At 33.7% G+C, this 25,601-nt stretch overlaps 1 protein-coding gene across 1 annotated transcript in view; it reads right to left on the bottom strand.

The window, feature by feature from the left end:
- IMMP2L (inner mitochondrial membrane peptidase subunit 2) overlaps window positions 1-25,601 on the bottom strand; it is a 475,219-nt gene that overhangs the window by 447,146 nt on the left and 2,472 nt on the right. Inside the window, exons 2-3 of the mRNA XM_062567049.1 lie at window positions 15,883-16,020; window positions 8,638-8,741 (exon numbers count right to left, since the gene is read on the bottom strand). Coding sequence (XP_062423033.1) covers window positions 8,638-8,741; window positions 15,883-16,017 — 239 coding nt within the window. The 5' untranslated portion in view covers window positions 16,018-16,020. The remainder of the gene's footprint in view (window positions 1-8,637; window positions 8,742-15,882; window positions 16,021-25,601) is intronic.

Below are 25,601 nucleotides of genomic sequence, written 5' to 3'. Positions count from 1 at the left end.
AATATTAATTATCACATGGTTCTGAATTGGTTTAATTATTTATACTAGAAAGATAAAGGGCTTTAGACAACAGAGTGAATGAAACACAGCATAAGAGAAAAGCATGGCAGGAAGCAAGCTAGCAATCAGTAAACATACTGCATGGAGGTCATCTTAACATTCAGCTCATCAAAACCCAAAGGGATTGCTGCTAGTACAAGAATAAGAAAGAGATATCATTTTAAAGTTAGGGTTTTTTCTTCTCTTTATATTTTGTGTATTTAAAATCTTTATTACAAGAGAGAGTGTTGCTAAACCTGAGCTTTTAAATCTGGTGAATAACTGTCTAAAATGACTAATGTTTGAACATGAAGGGACTGAAATACAATGAAGATGGTCACCTCAATACAGTGATTTAATTGTGGTCATGATACAGTTTGGGGTTATCATGTTTTAGTAACAGAAGTAGATTATAATGTGTAATCGTTTAAACTAAGCATACAGATAATATAAGAATAATTTAACTATTACGCAGCATTGCTATTTAAATTAGTTTCCAATATAGACTAATTTATCACATGTACAATCTGCAATTTTATTGTTAATTCACAATACTTACATATACCACTTATCCTTTCTTAAGCCTCATCCTTAGTCATCACTGATGCATAAAACATCAACAGACTTTCTTGTAGTGCTGGAGAGCACATAGCGCTTTCTGTGCAACTTTGTTGAAAAAGAACAGTCCTAGTATGTACTGACTGAAAAATTGCTAGTAGGAATATATTTTTATAACATCCTAAGTAAGATTTAGGACATGCATCTTCATTACGAATTATAGTTGCTGCATCAGCTTCCCCACAACTCCTTTGATTTCAGTACAACAACCCTTGATTCTCTGTCCCAGCTTCAAACCACCTTGTTCAACAGACCAGCACACATGTGAAAATTATGGTTCACATATACATAATATAATCAAAAACTCACGTGCTTTTCCCATGCAAGGATAACCATATGAATATCCAAGACCTTTTTTATTCTACACCATTACAGATGCTCAGTTTGAATTTACCTACAGAAGTGCCTGGTCCAAATACTCTACACAGACTGAGCATTAGAATTCTCAGTCAGTTACAGGAATTATTTTATTTCCTGCCAGTTCCACCAATGAGACTGTACAGACTATTTCATTGACTTGTACAATCATCAAATATTACCCTCACAAAATTGTCATCTTTTTTTTTAAGGTTATCGAAAAAAAAGTTTAGGAAAGATATACTATTACCTTTCTCTATATACATTGCAGCAGACATTTATGTCATCAGATTCCAGTGAAATCAAAGGAAGTTCCTAGCGTCTAAATTATATGCTCAACATGACCTTTACAGGGCAGTCAGCCATCGTACTGTAAGTCAGGCAGTTACAGGATCCAAGACAGCTTTCCAGCCAATTGTATCATGACTATAGTTTCTACAGTATTTCAAGCAGCTATCCACTTAGACCCAGTATCTCCAAAACACTATGACCAACAGTCATCAAGAACAGTAGAAAAATCTATTTTGTACTGTTCCTCTTCTATGGAAGAGAGGCAGACAAAAGCTGCTTCACTTGTAGGATTTTCTTTCCCCTCTTTCTTCATACCCCAAATCATTAAAAAGTAAAGTAAAAATAAATGAATCACAGCATTTGAGTTTGAGTTTAAAAATTGTGGTTAACAGACTTTCTTCAGAAGAACATAGGTCCTCCTTATCTATTAATTATCCAATTAATAGACACTGCTAACACCTTCTTATCTTATCACTTACAATTTAAAGATCACAATATAACTAGTTTTTCTCCCACTTTTCTTGCTTTCCAAAGAATCAAATATATATTTGGAGAAAATTTCAAATCTAACTTGTTTTTATTCTTCATAACCCAGTCTGGCTGAGTTGCTACGCAACCATAGCTCTCGGTTATTTCAGAGTGAATACAGAGGGGCCAAAAAGCAAAATACTTAGGGAATGCAGATCTGTAGATGATGCTTTTTAAGAAGTTTTAAACCTGACGCTATTGAATTAGTACTGAGTTTGCTAAAACCACCATTTTCCCCTCCATTTTCACAAACACCAGCCCAAGAGTATGTCTCAATAATTTTCTATGTTTCCTGTCTTAGTAGTAAACTTCATGAAATGTCACATACTGTACATCTGTTTTTAATTTTCTTGTCAAGTCCCTCAATCCTGCCTTTTAAATGAAATGTAAAGACCGAATGCTAGAAGAAAAAAAAGACCAAAAGTGAAAGACACTACAACAATAATTCATAGTCTTTCCAAGTTGTATACTTAGGCTACTATATTAGCAATCCCGCAGATAAAACTAAGGAATTATCAGAAAGATGAAATTACCTCATTAAGTCATTTAGATTTAACTATTTTCTAACTAATAGACATTCACATTTTAAATAGAATTTTTAACAACCACCATGAGATCCATAAATTTATTTGAGGAATGTTAACTAGAATAAAAAACGATGATTCAGGCAATGGTCTCCTATTACTAAATCTCAATGGCTACTTCTTGAGAAGAAAATCCCGATCTTATTACGAAGTTGTGGATCTGCTTATATCATATCAAATATCTGACGTAGATTTAATCTCTTTATCTGATAAACGGTGTTGTGGTAGTGACTACTACTTTTTTAATTACTGATTTACTACCTTGTGGTTTCCCCATAAACAAGCTGAATGTTAGCTTAACTCAGTACGTCAATGTATAGATTTTAGTAAGCTTACAGTGTAGTATTCTAATAGGTACAATAATAAAACGTTAACAAGCAATAACTTGTTTCTTAATTTAATGGCAAGGTATTAACATTAGGCTGACAAAAACAAAATCATCAAGAATATGAAATTCTCATTGGCAACATTTACAACAATGCACACAATGACCTTTCCTCATCTACTAACAGCTATTTCATAAATAGCCCAGGCCAATTAATTGACTTCCACATCATTATCCTTTGAAGAAGAGAGAAAAGATTGTTCTTTTTAATTATCATAGTTGAAATTTGACCACGAAGGAATCTGTAAGTCATAACATCCCTATACTTCCCTTTTTTAGTTCAAGGAATCCAGTTAGACTACAGTAGTGATTCTTACAGCTAAATCTTGTAAGTTTGCTGCTCATATCCACAGGCTTTAAATTATATAACTGTAAATGTAACTACAACAGGTTTTTTTCCTCCATAACTTTTCAATTTCCACAGTACTACAGTTTCCACAATAATTGCATTTTGAACACTTCTTAATAAAGCCTGGAATCATGTACAGTATCTGAAAATGTTCTTTAGAAAATGGAACTTCTCACTTTATAAATAAACAGCTCGTTGCAAGTCTACAACAAGTCTTTCATTCACCAACAGTGTTCAAACATTATTATATTATATAATATATAAGAAAAGATTGTAACACAGATAATAAAGTAGAACTATATATTTGATTTTTATCAGGAATAGACAGGAGATTTTTTTTTCCTAGTCAAAGAAACAGAATAGAAAAGATTCTCTGAGGTCATTGAGGCCCAGAGAGTAAAGTGATTATTTAGCTTCTATGTCAGCACAACCTCTTTTGCAGTGTCCTGTCTGCCAGAAGATAGATGACTTGGTACAGAGACCTAAGTACAAATAAAAATAGAATAGAAATTGGAAGACTAAGGAAGGTCAAGCAGAGGTATTCTTAAAGGTAATTCAGTAAATCCTGGTCAGAAAAAACCTATCTGAAAAATAATGCAATGGATTAAATATCCATTCATGTTAAATCTATCAGAATCCAGTCTTTTCATAATTACAACTACTGATTCAAATTCAAGGCAGCTCCTTCAATAAGTACCTTCTTACTGATTTTTATTTTACTCAGCTAGTCTCATTAATGAGATACTAATTACAAATAATAATAGTTTTATGAATAGTATGTATTCATTTTGCACCATTTGAGAACCCTTTTGTCTCTATCAGATGTTCATATCTCTTCAAAATTTGGACTGTTCAGATTTGTGCAAATAGGACAAAACGTTGAAACTATCACAGAAAATCATCCTGGGCAACTATCTTTTCCAGTTTCCATTTCTGAACAGATGTCAGTGACGGACACAACAGCTAAAACCTTCCACGTGTGTGAAAGGTGTATGAGAACATTGACTGTACTAGATTTTTCAGAACTCAGACACATAACTGTACATAAAAAACTAAGCAGTTACTAGAAGCAAGGGAGTTTGCAGAAAGGCCTGAAAATAATGTCCTTGCAGTCAGAGGAAGCAGTTTACAGAACTATTTAATATTCTTCATTAGGATAGAAGATAAAAAGCATTTTTTAAATGTCAATTTTTGTATAGAAAATTGGTTTTGTTTTTACAGTACTTACCTTTTTATTGTTATAGTTGTCCTTAAAGTATGTTTTTAATTCTTTAAAATTAGTTTAAAACATATTCTTTAATATGTTAAAAATTAAAACTTAAAAACATATTACTTAAAAACATTTTTTAAAAGATTAAGAATTAAATAAAGAATTAAGAAAAAAAATTAAAGTTTAGCCTTTTATAGTTCAATACTTTAGAGGCATTTTACCAGTCAGAATGGACTATTAAAGAACAAAGAGCATTGTTTCTCAATCTTTTTCTAGATTACATTAGAATACCCACTTCTATTTAACACATAAGCATACATTTTAAGTTAGAAGTTGACTTACAGTTCTGTAAAATGGAGGGACACTTCCACTTTACTGCAGCTCTAAAGTCATAAAGCTCCAAAAGCTAAAAGCAGTATTTGTGAATATTTACAGAAATAGTCTTGAAATGTCATCATTCAAAATCTAGCAGTCCTATTTATACTGTAGCCATTAGACCTACTCCTTCACTAAAATATCTATTAACCAAGAAAACATGACAATGTCTAAGATCTGTATTTTTCTGAAAACCCATTTAAAAGGTCTGAATTAATACTGTTGTCTCCACTTCAAAAGCTTATTTAAAATTTGTCTTGTCCATACAAAGCTCATTCCACTTGTACACACTGCATTTTTTCAATCTCCTACTTGTTGCAACAATAGTTTTTTCTACTTTAAGTCAGTAGCTTTGGAATAAAAAGTGGACAGTATTTTACATTCAGGATATAAGAGGTCTTCAGTAAAGACAAGTAAACGAATGTTGATAGTATAAATCATTCTCTGACATCTTTTTAAAGCAATGCCTACATCTGTATACAGTAGAAATCAAACCATGTATATATAAATTGGTAAAAATGTTCACAGTCCACATTTTGATGCACACTGCTACAATCACAGAGCTGTTGTCGTTCAAACTTTCTAAGGTAAAACTAACTGCAAAAGGCCTACTCATCCTATCAACTCATTCAGCAATATCTGATGAAATTCTGCAAAAATTTTGGGACCTACTTCAGCAGAGTTCTTAAAAAACAAAATGCCTACTTCACCACAAAGCTTACTGAAAAATCAAGGTCTGCTCTTGCACAAATACTATTCATTTATTTTTTAAAGATGAAGTCATCTACTGCATCACAACATTCTCAAATTAAGCCTTGAAGATAAACAAATGCAAACACTTCATTCTTTTTGCATCTTTCTAAGAGATTAAAGGTAGTATAATGGAATCCATAATAATTAAAATTCATTTAATGTATTGGAAAAATATTCCTGTTTTCACTGTTAATTTAAACTAAGCCTGAGTAATATAGCATGTCCTAATAAGAACTCAAACAAGTGATAAAACTAAAGGATGATGACATTCATCATCTTCAGTTCTGAATAAACTTTAAACTGTGACTTCTAAAGATTCAACATGTGACTTCTAAAGATTCAACATGTAACACTGAGCTCCCTTAATTCCAGTATCAATAAACACAAGTTCATGCTAAAAGGAAAAGGTTATCTTAAAAAAGCTTTAAAGAGCTGGGATAAAATTAACTAATAGTTAATAAACTATTTAGAAAATATTAAACTGCAGGTAAAGATCATTCTTTGCTACCAATTTCTTCCCCCATTAGTTTTATCTGACTTTAGCTTTACACTTTTAAGGACTAATGCTATTCTCAGTAAATCTAAAACCAACTATAGACCATCATGTGTACACATGCAATAGGCAACTTCACAACTGTGATTCTGATTTATAGTTATACTTGCCCCAGATCAGCCCTGAGCGTGCATCTGAGCTGAGAGCGATACATGACAAGCTTCCATAAAGATGCAGTTTTAATACCTTAACCAAGTATAAACTCTGCTAGTGCCTGGGGACAGCGTGCTCATTTGTAATTCAGAGTCAAAAACAAACAAAAATCCACAAATTCATTTAGCACTAGACTAGACAGTAGAGGAAAAATGATTGGATCTGCAACCAGTATCCCAAGCCTCATCACAGGCTGACTGATCCACTCTCTCCAGGATCTACCAAGACTACTTCGTCTCTTTGCTCCAAAGTTTGGCTCCTGGCCATCCACTTACACTGGACTTTGCCAGCTGGAATCTCAATAATCCCTTTTAAGAACTGTGATAAAAACCAGCACCCACCCAGAATGACACCATATTTCTGATGGTATGAAAGAGGTAAAGAACTTGGATGGCTCTGGTCAAGCTGGTCACCCAGAAATATTCAGCCTCAGCTTTTGCTCTGCAAAAGATCACCTTCCCACAACCTGTTGTGATTTTCTACTATGACTTAGCAAAAAGGAAACAGCGCATAAATGTTAAAATCTACAGGTTCAGCAACCAAGCAGGAATGAATCAAGGTTTACATAGCTCTCTGCACATCTCAATCCCACCATCACCTTCTCATCTGAATTTCTGACAGGAACGGGAAAAGCAACAGTTGAGGATTGCGGGGCTGGCCCTCCCTTTTCATGCCTTGCCTAAATCAGCCAAATCCCCTGACTGTTAGGCAGGCACAGTCTGTAGCAAGCAGTCCTGCAGTTTAAGTCACACATCTTTAGCACAACAATCACTTAATAAAATTCATGCATATACATGGCCTATGTATTCACTACTGAGTCATAGAAATCATAGGTAAACAATTGAAATGAAAAGGATAAAAAATATTAACTTTTTTTTACACAGTAAAGGCTTCATGTACCAAAGGTTAACTCTCAAACAACTCGTGTACACAGTTACAATCAGATAGCATGTCCTACAAGTCTTTACAATACAATGCAAATCTTTACATTATAATAAGATTTTTAAACTACAGAACTGGATGCAAACTACTTCAGTGTTTGAAAGGAGGACAGGAAACTGAATTCAACGAATAGGAGGAAGCCACATCCAAAAAACTCTCAAGATGAAGCACTCTAAAAGTTGTTACAGATGCACAAAATATTCTTCAATATTTTCACATCAAAAATATTCAATTACATTGTTTAACTTCCCCTACATTTTGAATTCTCTAGTCTGAGTGTACTTCAGTGTATTTCTCAAGAAATTAAGAAAAAAATCTCAGTACAATGCATAAGTACAACTCAACCTCCTCCATGTAGCTGTATATAAGCTTCACCAATGATAAACGAGCTTTTCAAAACATATTAAAAAGGAGAAAAAACACAGAATCTAAATGACGCTTCAACATAGAGCACCTATATCACAAAGTCAATGCAGTCAAAGCAGATGGTTCAGGAGGAACCACAATCCTTCAGGAAATTTAATAAAACTATTTATTCTATTTTTTGATGAGACAACATGCACATTCCTTTCAGTCTATTAATTACTAAACGGGTACATTTACTGTTTTAAACAATCACCAGAGCATGACTTGGGCAGAAGGATGCACACACAGAGAATCAAATTTTACAAGCAGTCACTAAGTGACCTGAAATTGAAGTCTTTCTGTAACATTAGGTGTTGCAAATATGAATAGTCATATCTCTAGCTAGACCATTTAGATGGCTCATACCAGATGATACAGCTTTCAAAGATAGTTCTGTTATAGTCTACATATTGTGTATTTCACTTACAAAACTAAAAACCTTAAGCTTAAACTATCCAAGCATGTACTATGAGAATGTATCATATCATTGTGTCAGTTATGCACACTTTGACTTTCCATTTCTGTATTACATTAAAGCTGAAATTAAGTTTTTGTCTGCTGTTAGTCCTATTTTCAGCAGAGAAACACTGCCATCTTTTGGCTTAATACTCAGACCTCCCCATTATAATTATAAAACTTTTCTTTTTTTCTGCCACATTTGTCCTTCATGGAGAGCTGAATTCTTGCGATCTTATTTTAAAATTGATTCAAACTTGAGTCAGATTTCTCCAGAAAAAAATTACAAATATGACTGCACAGCCCAACCACTTGAGAAGCATACTCTGTTAAGCCATGTAAGATTTCATTTTTCTCTATTTACCTCACAGCGCGTTTTTCTTGGTAGTTTCTATACATATCTATATCGTATCATACAATATCTTACACTGTACTCCTTTGAAGTAAAAACATGGTAATGCCTTCCTTCAATATCTTTTGAGTTTTGCAAACCAACTATAAGAACAATAATAACTCAGTATTAAAAATTTTATGCTGTTCTTTCAAGTATCAAGCATGTCCAGTATACTACCAATTAAATATTGAATATTTATGGTTCAAGATTTAAATTTGTATTGAAAAGTATGCGAGATTACTTACACCAATGACACAATGTCCCCACGTTGTACCTCATAATTTCGAATACTCCAATGGTTTAAAAGCACTACATCAGATGCTTCTCTTCCCCCAGGATTCAAAGAAGGCTGAAAGAAACAGAAAGAGAAAAAAAAAAACAATTTTAGGTCTCTATATCCTCTACGAATCCTCCATTGAACTCTAATTCCGTAAGCGGCTCAAACCCTGGAGCATTTAAAATCAGCCATACCTATTTACTATAAAAGGACCAAAAATCTGATGTATTCTTTACTTACATTTCTTTATTAAATATATGTCATTAATTTACTACAAATTACAATTCATATCTTTCAATGCCCTACTGCCTGCAAATTAAGTTATATAACATAGATGCTTATGATAACCTTGACAAAAAGAAGTGTTTATCTCTACTGCATATCATTTAAGATTAAAAATGAAAGAGAATGAACACTAATTCCCACAAAATACAAACTTTGTGAAGGCAAACTACTGCTTATAGAAGCATAACTCAAAAAATGCCATATGTACTTGTAATAATATTAGTCTCTGCACATTTTCCAAAGGAAAAAAAAAATAAAAAAATAAAATCCTGAACACTCACACTGATACTGTTATTAGTGTGGGCTTTCCATAACAGGACACAAAGCAGCGTGAACTCTCAAAGAACTATTTAGTGAAACAAGAATGTTAACTAACCTCAACAGTCAAAAACCTTAAATAGTTTTTTGTGCAAGATATTAGGAGGTATTCAGGACTGTATAAAAGCCAAAATGTAGTTATTTTGTGTGACACTGGACAGCCACAGTATCATCTGAAATCTGAGTTAACCCACCAAGAACAGTAGCAGAAGGAAGTAGATCAATCATAGTACTGCCTTCATTGATTTTCATAGGGATTATTTCAATACAAACATTCATTTTACTGAGACAGCTGAGAGCAATCCACATTAATGTCTGTTAATAGAACACTTTTCAATAAGCTTTTCGGTCTCTTCAAACACAAATTTGGTATTTCCAAACTGATCAACAGATGACCTCAAATTTATACTCCAAAATTAGGAGACGTGTTTAATAAAGCAAATTCTAATCCCATACCCCACTTCATCTGACAGAGCATTGAGAGTACAGAGCTCCTCATTTGTTGACATGATATTTGTAATATTTGATAAAACCTGATTTTTATAAACAAGATTTTCAGTGTCAACCTCACAGTATATCTTGGTTGTCCACACATGCCACCAGACACTAACTTCTGAAATTCCCTTCCTCAGATTGACTATACATTTGATGAACAAAATAAATAGGAATATAGGATTAAAGCTAATTGTTCTCAACTTATTTACATAGTTCACTTTTATTCAGAAAAACTATGCTCTTGGATCAAGATGGTTGCTTAGTATTTACTTTTAACTTCAAAAGCTATTTAGAAGCGCTGATTTCTCTTCACTACAAATATCATTCCCTCATTCCTGTTTTCTTTGCTAGCCAAATAGGTTGAAAAAGATGTATTTCAACTGAACTTCTGAAAAACTAGCTTTTTAACATACAGCAAAAAATAACATGACAAGGTCTTGAGTAGATGTAATCCATACAACCAATAATCAGTGTCATACATCAACAAAATAAAGATGCTGACGACACAATATGTTTAGTTACGCAGTAAACAGGGAGCCTAGTTACACTGAGAGCTGTGGACTACAGGGTAAATTTCTAGGTAAGTCTGTAGATCAAAACACATCACATTCACAGAAATATGGCTGAAATCTAAGCTGCAAGTACACTAACACTCATATACAATATACACTGATATACAATATTTTATTTATGGGATTCTATGCATTGTAAGAGCCAGACAAATTAAAATTAGAAGCTAATTAGCAGCAGCTGGATTATTATTTTTTTAGTCAGAATTTTTCAATAAGCTATTCCACCTTTATAGCGTCTTCTAAAGGGTAGTATTTTACTCTTTAAGTACAAGGTCACAAGCAACTCAAAATTGTATTCATGATATCAAATGCAAACACAGATGGACCAGAAGCAAGCAATGGTACTAACCATAGGCAAAGAAGCTAACCTAAAAAAGTGACAGCTATACATAAGACGTATTTCCACAGAGTAAACCACTTAGTATTCAAAGAATTTATCTTAAATAGCTGACAGAGATAACCAGCATAAACGGAAATTTTAAACCTGCTGCTCCAAAAGATAATGCAATTCACATCTGATATTTTAAAAAAACATTTATGTAAGTGTTCATAAACATGTCGTACAACTAAAATGATATCAGAACACATTGAGGAAGACACAAGTAAATTGACTTTTCCACAGTTGGAGCTAGTTTCAACACTCTTATTACAGTATTGTCTAGTTTGCATTACTCTAATTCCTACTGTTTTATGCATTTAAATAGAGGAAATGTTTTACAGTTTAAATATATGTAGATATTACATAATCATTCTAACTCAAAATACTCTAAATGTTATGCCACATTACTTGTTGTTTTAACAATATATTTGCTCATATAGTTTTGACATAGGAAGTTTATCACACATTAGAATCATGTTTGAAGGAATGTGGCAATGTAGGAAAGCTTGTTTTTCTTTCCTACAAACCAATACTGATATATTGAAAATGTAATCATACAGAGACAAAAATACTATTTTGGTAGAAGAAGGTATGCATTATGAAGCAAAACCAGAAGGGGACAACTTTCATTTTACATGAACAATTACAGTATTTTGTAAACAATCATCTAAACGCTTCAGAAAGTGTTTCTCTCTAATAATAAAAATTGTGATTCCACAAGAAAAGGCCATAAAGTATAGAAAGAATTTAATGCACTGTATTCAGGGAGAACTCATTTTCCATGACATTTTTACTTGTACTAAGATCTCAAGTCTAGCAAAGCAAAAAATAAAACTTCCAAAAAAAAAACAGTCAACAAATTGGCCCACAGGGGCTCTTATTTTTATAAGTAACAAAACAATAGAGTGGCTTCTTCCTCTCTCTAGTTTGAAACATTATGACTTGCTTGCTCAAATTCTTGGCGTAATAGCCTGCTACAAATGAGACATAGTTATAAATTAAGATCTGTATAAGTCACAGAACATTCACTCTTTCCAATTATTAGCTAATCTAATGCTAAAATCATGCAAATTGAGATCCCCAGCCATATGATGAAGCCTCACAGGACATGAGGGTCTGTAACTAAGAGGGGAAAAGCATGCTCTTTAACTATAAATAATGATTAATTTCATAGTTGTTATGCTGAGAGTGAATACCAGAGTATAGTAACTTATTTCCTTATAGCTTCAGGAACAGAAAGAATATTCATATGAGCTCACAGGGTTAGGTACAGTAACACTAATAAGAAAGTTAGGAGAAACTACCACAGAATAATTACAACTGCTATTACGTATAATGTAACAAAACATTCAATATTTTCTGCTGAAACAAGCGTGCTTTGTCAGAGATCACTGATGAGACTACTCACTATAATGCTTGGTATTGAGTAGTTTGTGATAGAACTTGCATATTAAGTCTACGAAAGAGCAGACTCAGGAAAAGCCACGATAATGAGTGTAGAAAGCCAGATAGAAGTTTCAGAAATATATCACAAATCAAATTATTGGGAATCATAGCATGGTATCTTTAAATTGAGATAAGAATAAGATATACAATGGAAGCAGGTAATTGATGGACATATGATTGTATGCTGACTGAACTTCACTTTCCCTCACACCTACTGTTATCAGATGCATGCCACATAGATGGTTCTTCAGAGAACATAGAAAAGATGGAATTCTAAAGCAATGACTGGTGTTCCTTCAAGCTATACAGCAAAACAGGGATGTATTCCTTATAATTATGTTCCTGCCAAAGTAGATTTAGTTACATGTCTAATAAATTTTGGCAAGGAAATTAGTATCTTACTACAAGCACCAGGATTTTTTATTATTATTATTTTGTAATCTGAAAAACAACCATGCATATAGAAACATTTCAGTTTAAAACAAACTTCTATTTCAATGACACAGTCCAGAATAAGACCAGAATTCTACACACTCAGAGATGTTAGCAAAATTAAGAATGTTAGCTTCCAAGCTACCCATACTTCAGTCAACAGAAGAAATGTTTAGTCCCCAGACAAATCAAAGAAAGAGCTTAGATTTGAGTAACCCATTGAACATATAGCATTCCCCAGTGTCTGTGAAGTGTGCATATTCATCTTCATTATGTTGGCTAAATCTGAGCAAATAATTATAGTGTTTTTCAAACCTGCCATAGATAAACCACAGTTAACTATATGCCCTTCAAGCCAGTATTGAGACAATACTGCACAATATACTCTCTAATACTTGAGGCCTTGACTTCAAAGGAGACATAAAACTGGGATCTTCACCAATAAGGAATGGTGAGGAAACCTAGGAAGCTTCTTTCCAGCTACAGAGTTGAAGCTATTTCAACAAGAATGGATGAGAAATGAAACATTATGGTCAGAGAGACAAAAGAACAAACAATAAAAGGAAATCTGGCATGTGAAAAGAAAAAAAAGAACTCAGAAATTAAATGCTCAGGTCATGCTTACTAGTGGGGTGGGGGGAACACCATTGTGGTACTGTAGAAATTCAACACACAGGATGCAGACACATCTGCATCCTGAATGCTGTGTGGCTCTAGATACCATTAGAGGCAGGAAATAGGGGAGATGGAAGTTCAGTTGTACCAACCTGGATGATTTTGTTCTCATCTAGATGCTGTGTTATGTATTTTGAATTTCTCCCTCCCGAAACTGCTGAAAAGAGAATGAAACTGTCTGTTTTCTTTTTCCCATGATCAGCTTCCCAATCCTCTCTTCCTTTATAGAGCAAATCCCTCTCTCTGCAACTGTTAGAACTCCCGAGACTCTTCTAAATTTGAGTGCTCAGTGATATTCAGAAAAACAACTATGAAATGGGCAAAGGTAATATATGTTACATCTAACCTTTGTTATTGGATTGTAAAACTATTGGAGTATGATTTTTCATTGGCTTCAGTCTTCAGCTGAGAGCTACCTTCTAGACCAGTAGAAGTTTCTTGGTACAAGGTAAACACCAAATTATAGACTGCCACAAGAAGGACAATGCAACCTGCCATTCCCTCCTCCCCACCCTTAGCCTCCTTATAGGTGCCTATATACAGGCAAGCATTGGACTCAGGATGGCATAGCCTATAGAAGAGGGGTTTGCTCTGGGGTGCTCCCCAAGAGTTAAGGGACCCCAGCTGTACTCCAGGGTCACCATAGTCACCACACTGTGGGGTTGCTGTAGCCCTCCAATGACCCCAGCACCACTGAGCAAACCTAGTCAGTAAAGGGAAAATGACATCGCAGACTCACACCATAAGCATCTAGTTACTGTGGAATTTTGCACTGGGTTATCTGTTGCTATATTTGTACTGTTATCTGTGGACCATAATGTCGAGCATCCTGTTGGTATCCACACTGTTATCAACTGAGGCCATCTGTTCTATTGTGCAACAGGGGTCTGGCATCGATCAATCGGATAATGAAATAAGCCTGGGAAGGATAAAAGTAAGCAAGCCCCATGCCTCTGTGTGGACTTGGACTCACTGTCAGCTGGCCTGCAGACCCCACAACCCACTCATCTGCAGGGATGCCCCTGATGCCAACTGCCAGGGAGAACCTGAATCATCTTAGCTTAGCTTGAGCACGGTGAGTGCAGTCTAAGGAAAACTATACCGGAAGGTGGCCGTAAGGACGAGGAAAGGACAAAAACAGTCATTGTACCATGCATCCAAGAGCAGTCATTGTACCATGCATTCATGGCTTAACTGTAGAGCTCTGATACACATATTCTATTTTTAGTTCTTTATTACACTTTTTAGCTTTGTTACACTTGTAGATTGTATAATGTTGTTTAGTGCAGCCCAGCATCCGTCGTGTGTAGAACCGCTTAGCTCTAATTATACTTGACAAATGATGATCTCTCAAGTTCAGTGCAACTAACCCCAGAAACTGAAAGAATCCCAGATACCCCTCTAGTGGCACACTACATCTCCCCAGATGTCTCAGGGGTAAATCAAGAATACAGCAAACAGCTATATCAGAGTGTAGTGGAAAACCCTATGATCAGCAAAGGAATATACAGGGAATTATTTTGAGTAAAAGAAACTTTGGACAACTATTAAATAGACTGTATTTTTCTGAAGTAGACAAGGAGAAAACAAACAGAAAGGTAACATAGACAGAAAAGTGAAAAGGCACGCAAATCTATGGCATTAAATACATTATCAGCTAAACCTCTGGTTCCAGCCCAAGCAGTTGTGTCCGAGCTCATGCTGCATGACTCAAAATCCAGATCTTGATTATTGTAAACACCTATCCTGGAGGTCAAGTTCTATGACTACTCAGGTAATCAGAAAAGAAGGCTCTGCATCTGAGATCAAATCCTTAACTTCTGCCAATTCCAGTGTCGCAATATCAGAACGAAATAAATTACAACCATCAGTGATGATGCACTGCAATATGCAATGCATATGACTTTAAATGCTTGGTAACAATATCTAAATTAGCTAACTACTTGACAACATAGATTTTTCAAGTTCCAATAACAGAGGAAAGGAAGCAGCAGTAATTGTTCATTACCAGAAGTACTTCATTCTCTTCTAAATGTTACACAGCATATTTATATTTATTTGATTACATTGATGTGAAAACATTTAGTATAACCAAAGTAATAACAATGAACTTATTGCCTGATGAATACAGGTGTTCATATTAGGTTCATGCCATTTTCTTTACCAGCATGCTGCCATATTTGTTTATTAGTAAAAGCAAGTACGGCAAAAACTGGTTTTGCCTTAAAATTACTGTAGTAGATCTTTTAAAAAGAATAAAGCTACCTTGTGAATCACCAAACTCAAGTCCCAAAAGACAAAAAGTAATGCTCAAAAGAGAAACCTTGATCTCTAAATGACTAGCAAATTATCAAAAACATATCTTTATCACTACCCATCTATGTATTCTTACTGAGACAAAATTTGGAGAATTTCAAGAAGTCTTCTTCCTGAAAGCTTGTGTTTCCGCATTACAAAAGTATATGTGTAACAAAGTGGAAATCAAACTATTCCATATTATAATTTCATCATTTGATATCATCGCAGAAAAACATTTCTTTCCACCCTGCTATTGTCAGTGAAAGGTCAGTTTCTTACTTTCCAAACAGAGAAAAGGCATTTCCAACAATACCTGCATTGATGCTCCTTCCACTCTTGCTACACAGGCAACTCTATCTAGAAAAGTTACGGTTACTGGAACAGCAACAAAGAAACCTTTAAAAAAGGCTTTAATGTATCTCCTCCCAAAACCTTGAGTCTGTGCCATAATCTGAAAAAGATGAAGAAAATGAAAAAAGGTTACAAAACAAGTTTTAGAAACAGTAACATTGCTCATAGTAATCAAACAATAAGCAGTCAAAGATAAATGAATTATTATTATCTGTTACGATCTCCCCATATCCACAGTGAAAAGATGAACATTCACATGAAAATGAAGAACAGAAATCTTCAGTAGAATTTGGAATCTATTGCACAGAAGAGAGTTTGATATTTGACATTTCCCTTTTAGCTAATTTGACCATTTCTTGTGGCACGGTGCTACCAGAAATATTTGATAAAAACAACTCAGTAATAACAGTTCTGTTGAACAAGAAGCAAATTGATACAATCAAGGCAAACCTAATTATGCTTTTCTGAAAAAAAAATCAACTAGATAGACACAAATGATTAAAGAACATTCAACTGACATATATATCCAAAACCCTAAAAGTAATTTTCTCCCCATAAACAGGTAATTTGTGACCTCCAAAGATAGTCACGTAAAGGAAAAGCCAACAATTTGTGGAACATAATCATTTCTTTAATAAATACTTTCACACACAAAAGACGTGCACTATTTCCACACTTGTGGTAACTGCAGACATGTAATATCATCAACTCAGATTGTTATCTATGTCATCGGGACATAGAGTAACACAATGATTCCTCATTTATTACTCACATCAGAAAGTTAAAAACATAGTGCAAGACTGGACAGCTACGTAATGAAATACAAGGCAATATTCCTCCAACTCACTACTTCTCACTACTTGATTTTTTTTTATTTATTTACCCTGAACCCCTAAGCATTCTTGCAAAAGAGCTATAGAGTACACTGAAACATAAGAACTGTTTGATCATACCAGTTATACCTTTGGAAAGCAAGTTGAGTATTCAAGTATAAACAGACTGTGCCCTGCTCAAGAGCACAGAATAATATTCAACAAAAATATGAAGAACATAAATTATATATTTTTATAAATTACATATTTATAATATATATAAAATATTTTATATATATGCTTTGTATATCAATTTGGTTCAATCCTCTAACAATAGAATTTTTAGAACTTTCCAATATAATGATTTTTTGTTTGTTGCATTTTCAGAAATACAGAAGTGATGAGCTATTTGTGCAAAACACAAATTCAAATCACTTTGATGAAATAGTGCTGAAAGCAGTATTTCTGTCATAGATATGGCTACTTAATTTTATGAAGCATACTGCTTAAGAGACAAAACCCAGTTCTACAAAGTAAACCATCAGCATATTCTTCACTCAAATTCTTTATAGATATAAATAGTTTTGCGATGACAAGATCTGTTACCTAAAAAACTGGACCAATTACGTTATCTTTCTGCACATTTCATTAAAACCTTTTCAATTTGCATCAATTTTCACAAAGAATTTGAAATAGCTTATGAAACAGAACAAAAACTAAGAACTCACTAACTCAAAGCAAACGTTAAAATATTGCAGTTCTATCTTATTGTTTATGAAGTCATCATCGAAACCCATGCACCAAAAGAGGCTATTGCCACAGACAGCAGAGATTTGCCTTCAGAATTATACCATTTCATATCATGCCTTTGTTGACATCCATTTCTCAATCCACTGATTCTTAGCTTTGCTTCTTGAATCTTTTGGCTGGAATTCTACTCTTCTGGCATTTCTCAGATCTCTTCCACTCTTACAACACTATTAGCTTAAAAACACAATTTTTACACCTTCCCCACAACCATCACCACCACTTGCTATGCATTCTTTGAGGTGGAAGACATAGTCTGATACAGGGCTCACACTATAACTGATTTAATTGTTTTTGTGCAAACCAGAAAGTAGACAAATTTTTGCACTCTTTAAATTCTTAATTTTCCATCCTGTATCTCATTAACTATGAAACATTAATGTTGATCCCTTCTACTAAACCCATTCAGGTCTGTAGAGATTACTTTTTGTAAAAAAAAAAAAAAAAAAAAAAAAAATGCTAGCACCTAAGTTCATACTTTGGTGGTTTTGCACATCTACAGTATTATAAGGCACATATGAGTAGAAGTGAGCGGAAACACATCAGTAGCATCCCTACAGGCAACCGATTTGCAAAGCCACCACGCCTCATGCAACCGCTGTTGTGCTGAAGGGCTTCTCTGCTTCCCCTGAACTGTCTTTCCCTCCTTTCTTATACAACTGCACAAAGTTGAATCCTTTGTTTCTAGTCATATACTACATTGTATAGATTTCCTGGCTCCCTGTATCTCACCTCTCATAGAGGATATCCTACCCCCAGACACAAGGTGAGCAGTCCAGTAGATTACTGCAGATAACTCCAAGCCCTTTTTCTCAAAAGGCAGCAAACATACGCATGCACATTTTAAAACAGTTTGGGAAGAAACAGCTGATAAAAAATTGTCTTTGATAAAATAGTTGATCAAAAATTAACTTTATTGTTAATCTTTCCTATACTAAAACATTTTACCACAAGGATAAGGAGTTACTACACATCAGCATCTGGCTGGTAACTGGACATATTTTTGCTAAATCTATTTTATTAGCTTACCTCTCAAAAAAATAAACTACGCAGCACACACCACAGCATAAGTATGCGCATACACTAAGTTACATGCAACTCTTGACACAGTAGCTCATCATCCAACTGTCAGTAAATGTAAGGTATCCTATCACTCTTCTATTAAGAGGTACTTCACATTATCTTGCATTGCCACAAGGGAAGAGCTTGAATAGAGGCAGCAGGAAGACATTTGGTAGCCATTATCTGCTTATGGTAACTGTCCGTGTGAATAGATAATCCTAAACTGATAAATGTTTGATTAAAATCTACGATGATTTCTTATCTTATATTCAGCAGGTCTTAGGAGAAAAAAAAAGAAGAAAAAAGTAATGATAAGCATTTACTGCAGTTACAAGAAAGGGTTTAGGATACACAGACAGACTGAACAAAGATCCTTATGAATTAAAAAAAAGTCTGCTAGAAATATTTATTTAAAAATAAATGAAACATTACATAGCTATCATTCTTGAAGACAGTATTTTACTCTTGGAGATAATATTCTATAACTTCAATGTGCTCTAATTAACACAGTTTAGAATATGTATTTGCTTTGAGAAAATCTGTGAGAATTATTGGAGGAAATTGTCATCACTTTTTAACATTCTGATAAACTTAAAATATTTCTTTATATCAAGACAATGTATGTGTTCATTAAAAATGCATAAATACCATGTATGCATGTTATCTGTATTTTTAAAAATACCAACCCAGACTATGTATAGTGAACCAAAACTTTCTAGCATTGTTGAAATAAGTATTTCCAAGGGTCTAATCTATTTTATATTTAGAATTTGAATTTATAAATTTTTTTCTAATGCTCCTTCTAATTAGTTTCATTTTTTTAAAGAAGGATATTCTTCAGAATTGATTTTTTTAAAAATCAACTTTAAACCTAAATGTATAGATTCCAAAGAGGTGTTTGACAGTTACCCCAAACAAAAGTGTTACGGGCAAAAAAATGGTACTTCATATCCACATAAAGGCATGCTAACAAACTTGAAAGACATAATATGACTTCCTAACATATAATCAATGGGTGGTAAACATATATACTATTTAAAAACTGTGAATAAATCCAACTAATAAATCAGTAAACAATAACAGGTTTGAGTGCTTTTATGAAACATCAGTGTTTATAATAGTGAGTGTCAGGTATGTAAAATTTAACAGATTTCCAGATTATTTGTAGATTTTGAAAGCATCATGTTTCCAAAGTGAAATTCTGAAATCTAGCACTACGACTGTTCTATACTGACAGCTAAATATGTAACAAGTTTAAATGTATGTCAGTAGAGCAAGCAAAGGATTCTTTCTGAGAATAAATAAAGAACTCCAATTTCATCAACACAGCACATATTTCTGGATCTCTGCCCAGTCAGTGACACCTTGAATAAAAATTAACAAATCACAGCATTTAAAAGATGGTGCAACAGAAACAAAGAAAACATAGAAATAATAACTTGTAGATACATATACTTCTTTAGAATTTAAAAATTATGCTCATTTTAGGGGAAGAAAAAAACAGAATAAGCAGAACTGACAAACCTCAAAGCAACAACCTTGACAACTTGTTTGAAATGACAACATTGCCCAGAAAAATCAAAGATCAAAAATACTAGCATATAGCAGGTTAAAGCATGAAGAATTTCACATTGTGTAGTTCAGAGATTATGGCAGATGGAGCACAGCATTATCTGGACTGAAGTATTTGGTGCACAAAGGGTCCAGGGATTATAATGAGCCTCCAGTGGGTACTACAACATACGGAGCAGAGATGCTATTTAGATAGCTCTCTACATATAAAATGTTCATTTTTCTTACACTTGCCTGCACATTAGGAGACGCTGTTTATCAAACAGCCTGCAGAAACTCATCAAGTAATATTCAGAAAGCCCCAGGTTACAATATATTTGCAAATTTAACTACTTAAAAATTACTCACAGAAGTATAGGAACATAGGAAGATAGGAAACATAGCTGTAAAAACAAAGCATTAGCAGTCAACCACAATGGAACAAAATTGACCCCAATATGTTTCTACAAGACACCATGTGAGAGAACAGGAAGGAGGGAATTACAACCTATATGCAAAACAACTACAAACCAGAAGTGTTATGTTAACTTAAAATGACCTACTTAATCTAGTTCAGAAATTAGTAACTATACTTACATTATCATACCTCCATATTTCATTAAAATAACCAACTCTTCTGTCAATCACAAAAGGAATTTTTCCATATGTCAATGGCATCACAATAAAATGTGACATCAGGTACATACAGTTTGAAAACAAAACTTTCATAACAAAAAATACTAAAATACATGAGTTCAGTTTTGTCATGTCCTATGAAATACAGAATTGAGCAAGAAAATATAGGCTTTTTTGTTTTAAAGAAGACTGGTACAATTTGAAGACTAGGTTATATCTAGCCTAGTAACTGTGATGATTAGGATGGTGCTCAACAGAAGAATTTGCGTAGTCTTTTTAATATGTGCCTTTTCTACAGGCTTTCACGATACTTCAAACTGCTGCCATGCAGCCTTACTCTCATTTCCCACATAATTTACACATCTTAGTAATTTTTAAAATATTTTTTGTACAGGTGCATGTGTACAAACTTTACTGTGCGCTCATTTAATTCATCTAAATTTATCCAAGTGCATGTTGATGCACACAGCTGTGATGGTGATGATTACCACAGATAAATCACAACAGACTCGTCCACATTAGTTTTCATTTTTAAAATATTGTTTAGTTCCAAAAGGAGCGCCCATTTTTCCTTTATTAAAAAGGACTCCATCCTGGTGTTATTTCTATACAGTCATGAGATTTCTCTTCCATTAATGTGTTTATCCTCTACACATAGGTCTTCCTCACAATATTCCTCCATCATATCCATCTAGATCACCAGGAGTCTCCCTGACACATAGGCGTGACTTCAATGATTATTAAAGAATACTGCCTTATTATGAATATAGAATGCAATAAATCATGGACATGGTTGCTGCATTGCTGTTTGGTAGAGCTCTAGCCATAGAAATTAAGATCAGCTAGCTATTACAGATGAGAAAAGCAATATTCACATTTAGCATCCAAAACATAACTTTTAACATTAATCAAGTCTAGACAGCCAAGACAGAAGTTCAGAATAGTTAAGTTCCTGTTACTTTCCTAACCAGCAGAAATCTGATGCTTAAAAGGTACTTTCTTGTTGGCCCTGACAGCTGTGTAGGAAATTAAACCCAAATACTCAGTTTTGAGGAGTTCAACTCCTAACTGCATCTTGGTACCAAATGTCATACAGAGTCTGGGCAGAAAAAGCACTTAAATCTCTGTTTAAGGCCTCCAAGCAGTTTGAAGAACTGATGTGAGTTAGGTTCTAAGGATTTCTATCGTACTGACACTACTGAACTGAACTCACCAGCCCATTCTAAGCTTCTAGAACAAGACTGGAAAACATAGTGATACTCAACTTTTTATACAGTTAGATACTTAAGTCCTAGGACATACATTAAAATCCATTCTGATTCTGATTCTAGGGCCATTCCAGGCCCTAGCTGTTTTCTTTCAAATGCAAAGGAAGTTCCCCTTGTCTTCAGATTACACGGCCAAAGATGAATAGCCTCAGCAAAAAGAAAAGTTATGGCATGATTGCAAAAAAAGAGCAAAAGGTGTGCACAGGCTCAGTTAGGTGTTCTGACCCAAATATGTAACTTTTCACATGTCAGTAGAAGCATCTTAAAACATACCATCAGGTATTACTGTTGCTCCACCTCTGTGGTAACTGTTTTGCTGTGAAAGCGTTGTATTAACACTGCAAAGTATCAAGTCCTAACTCAATCAGAGTTTTCAATAGCTATGCACATATGTTCTGTAATGCATTACTATTCTGTTTTGCTAGACTGTTCATTTTGTCCCGATACATATTCAGATATCTCTACTCTTTCCTCTTTTCAGAAATCATACTCTAAATACAAAACAGCAAAAGATTTTGTTAGCTTAAACTCTACTGCATGACACTATTTTACCCCCTAATTCAAATTAAAACAATTAAGCTTTCTCTGTAATAGTTTCCCAGCACCACAAAATATGCCTGTTTTCCCCAATATATCTTAATGTAGAAAAGCAACAGCAAATATCAAGTTTTATAATCCTCTCAGAGAAATAACATTCATTAAGTTCCCAAAAGCAAACAAAAAACAATTAACACGTTGACTTTTTAGCTTACAGACAACATGAAATCAGAAAAGCTTAAACCACAACAATCACCAAACTTATCTGTCACAGAATTATTACTGGAAAAAATTCAGTTTAATGCGGAACTGACTTTTCTGTTAAGCTAATCTTACTACACCCAATCACTAGGATCAATGTCATAAACAAAGACTAAGCCCACAAGTTTGTTTTTTACTGGAAGGAAATTTATATTCCTTATTCCTACAAGTTAACTGTGTGTGTTGAGGACATGGATTCTACCCTCATGGACAACTCTGTTTGTAAACAAAGTATTTTACTCTTGAAATAGGCACTAATAAAGAAAATATAACTGTAGATGCAGGTTACTGTCAGCAATTAAAAGTAATAATTAGATCAGAAAGGAGATTAATCAGGTCACCTCTCACTTCTGACAAAGTTATACAGGACTTGTTTTTACCACAGGTAAGCAATTAAAACAGAGAACAGAAAAATGACCGCTTTTCTACCAGTATTGAGATAGGAAAACTGAAACTTTATAGATTAGATCTTTTTGGAGCATTTAAGGTTTAGATGTAATGTTTTTAGTATTCAACAGGCAACTGGCACAGCACCAATTGTTCTAACAATTACCATTTTTATTCATGTTTATGTATGTTCAAATAATCTAATAACAATCATGCAAATATATCCTACTTAAAGGAAAATATTAAATTTCTTCAATTTTTGAACACATGTAAGTGAACAGCATAACAAGTAGTTATCTTCTTGCACAAGATTGTTCTGTGTTGCCTTTCAGCTTAATGATTCAACACATGCAAAATAAGTTAATCTTATAAACTAGTCTGAAGTGCCCTTTACAACTACCAGCTGCTGCTGTATTTTGACTTCAGGCAGAGTGTGTAAATGAGATGTTGCTTCTCAATGCGTTAAATTTGTAAATCATATTTACAGTAAACAATAGAACAATCTCTGCTGATTAATCTATTTGCACATTTATCTGGTCAACTTTCTGCATTCTGTCAAGTACCATGAAACTGTCACTTCAGTTAGTTGTGGTTTGTCAGGACCAAACTCAGTCAAAAATATTTAAAAAGTGAATATTAAGTTTTAACAGAAATATAGAATCTAAGTATTTCTGCAACACATTGAGTAAGTGTCAAAAGGAGTATAAAAACATCCAACTCAAGTTCAGAAATAAACTTTTTTTAAAAGATTATGCATTTCAATTTAGAATAAAGAAGTTTAGTATATAAATGTATTTAGTATTTGAAAGACATTTGCCATATACTTTACAAAAACCACTAGTTCTCTCTTGAGTATTGTAAAGAAAGCTTTTGTCCAAATAAGTGGGAATTAGAATTAACTCCAAAACATAATAATACCATGAAGTTTAATAAGATTTCATGGAGCAGTTACTATCTACTGTGTATGTCACATCACTATTAAACTAGACATACAAACATCAGACTATCATCTTCAGTCATAATAATATACAAAACTGTGCTTTTAAAAATATCTTTATTTTAACAAGTCAAGTTTTATCCTTGAACATTAGAGGTCACTGTGGGACTTCCTAGAACATATCCAGTATACTCAGAGTAATAGCCATTTGCCACCATATTGATTTTGAGTCTGACATTTGTGACAAGTTCATCAATTATCACATATATTTCATTTACATTGTCATATATAGCAATACACAAAATAGCTAAAAGTAAGCCTTTGCGGAATACATAATTAATATTTTTACTGAAAAAAAACAAAAAGGAAAAGCACCTAAGAACCTAGTTACATTAGAGGAGTACAAGTTGTGGGTATTTTAGAATTTACAGATTAAATAATTTCTGGAATAAACTAACAACTATTTCACAAAGCAAGAGACAAAGTATCCAACTGGTCGTTCTCCCTTTTATCTAAGACTAAATATAATAACTCAGGAAAATAACAGTTAAAATATTAAATATCTTTTCATAAAGGGAATAGTACACTATTTATACAATTTGGTTCTTTCAGACTTCAGGGCTTGCAGTGCACGTTTCAGATACCAATTGACACTTTTTCACTTAACAGATGAATAGAATCATAGTTCTCACTTTTGGAGAAGACTAAATAATTTCAGTTGAAAAACAAACAAAAGAATCCTAAACTTCTATAAAACCAAAGATGTTCACTCTGCAATGACTGATACTGGTTTTAAGATTATAACCACAATTTTTGGTTTTCGGTATATCTAATCTTTACAATTCATATCATATATACCTTAAAATACACATTTTCAACTGAACTTGGTTCTAGAATTTAGAAGAGTCATTTTCAAGTGTGAGAATATTTTTTCAACAGAAAGAATTCTAATACACAGGAATTAGGATTTGTTTGCTCTTGCCCAAGTATTCAGTGAGAGGGAAAAAATCTTAGAAAACTCTATAAATAGCATCAATATAAAAACGTAGGTTATTTTTAGAATAACCTACCTACCTAGAAGTGCAATTAAATATCATTGGTCCAGAAATATCTTATAATCACACAGTGCAGTGTTATTGTTTTAATGAAAACTTATCTTTGAACTAAAAGCAAATCATAAGATCTAAGTAGTGCAGAAATAGTTGGAAACTGTGGCACACTGGTGAACTTATAAACATCTCAAAACAAAACTCCAACTGTGAAACCTAAAACTATTGATCATCATTATTCAAATATTATTCCTAAGGATCTAGGTATCACCCACTACTATACGCTATTTAGAGCCATCTCCCAGAAATTAGAGAGAAAATTTCTTTCAGTAACCAGATAAAAGTTATACAGAAGAATTTATAATTGTTAAAGA

The sequence above is a fragment of the Rhea pennata genome, chromosome 1, assembly GCF_028389875.1.
Source record: "Rhea pennata isolate bPtePen1 chromosome 1, bPtePen1.pri, whole genome shotgun sequence".
Lineage (NCBI taxonomy): Eukaryota > Metazoa > Chordata > Aves > Rheiformes > Rheidae > Rhea > Rhea pennata.
This window is presented reverse-complemented; position numbering and strand designations above follow the sequence as displayed.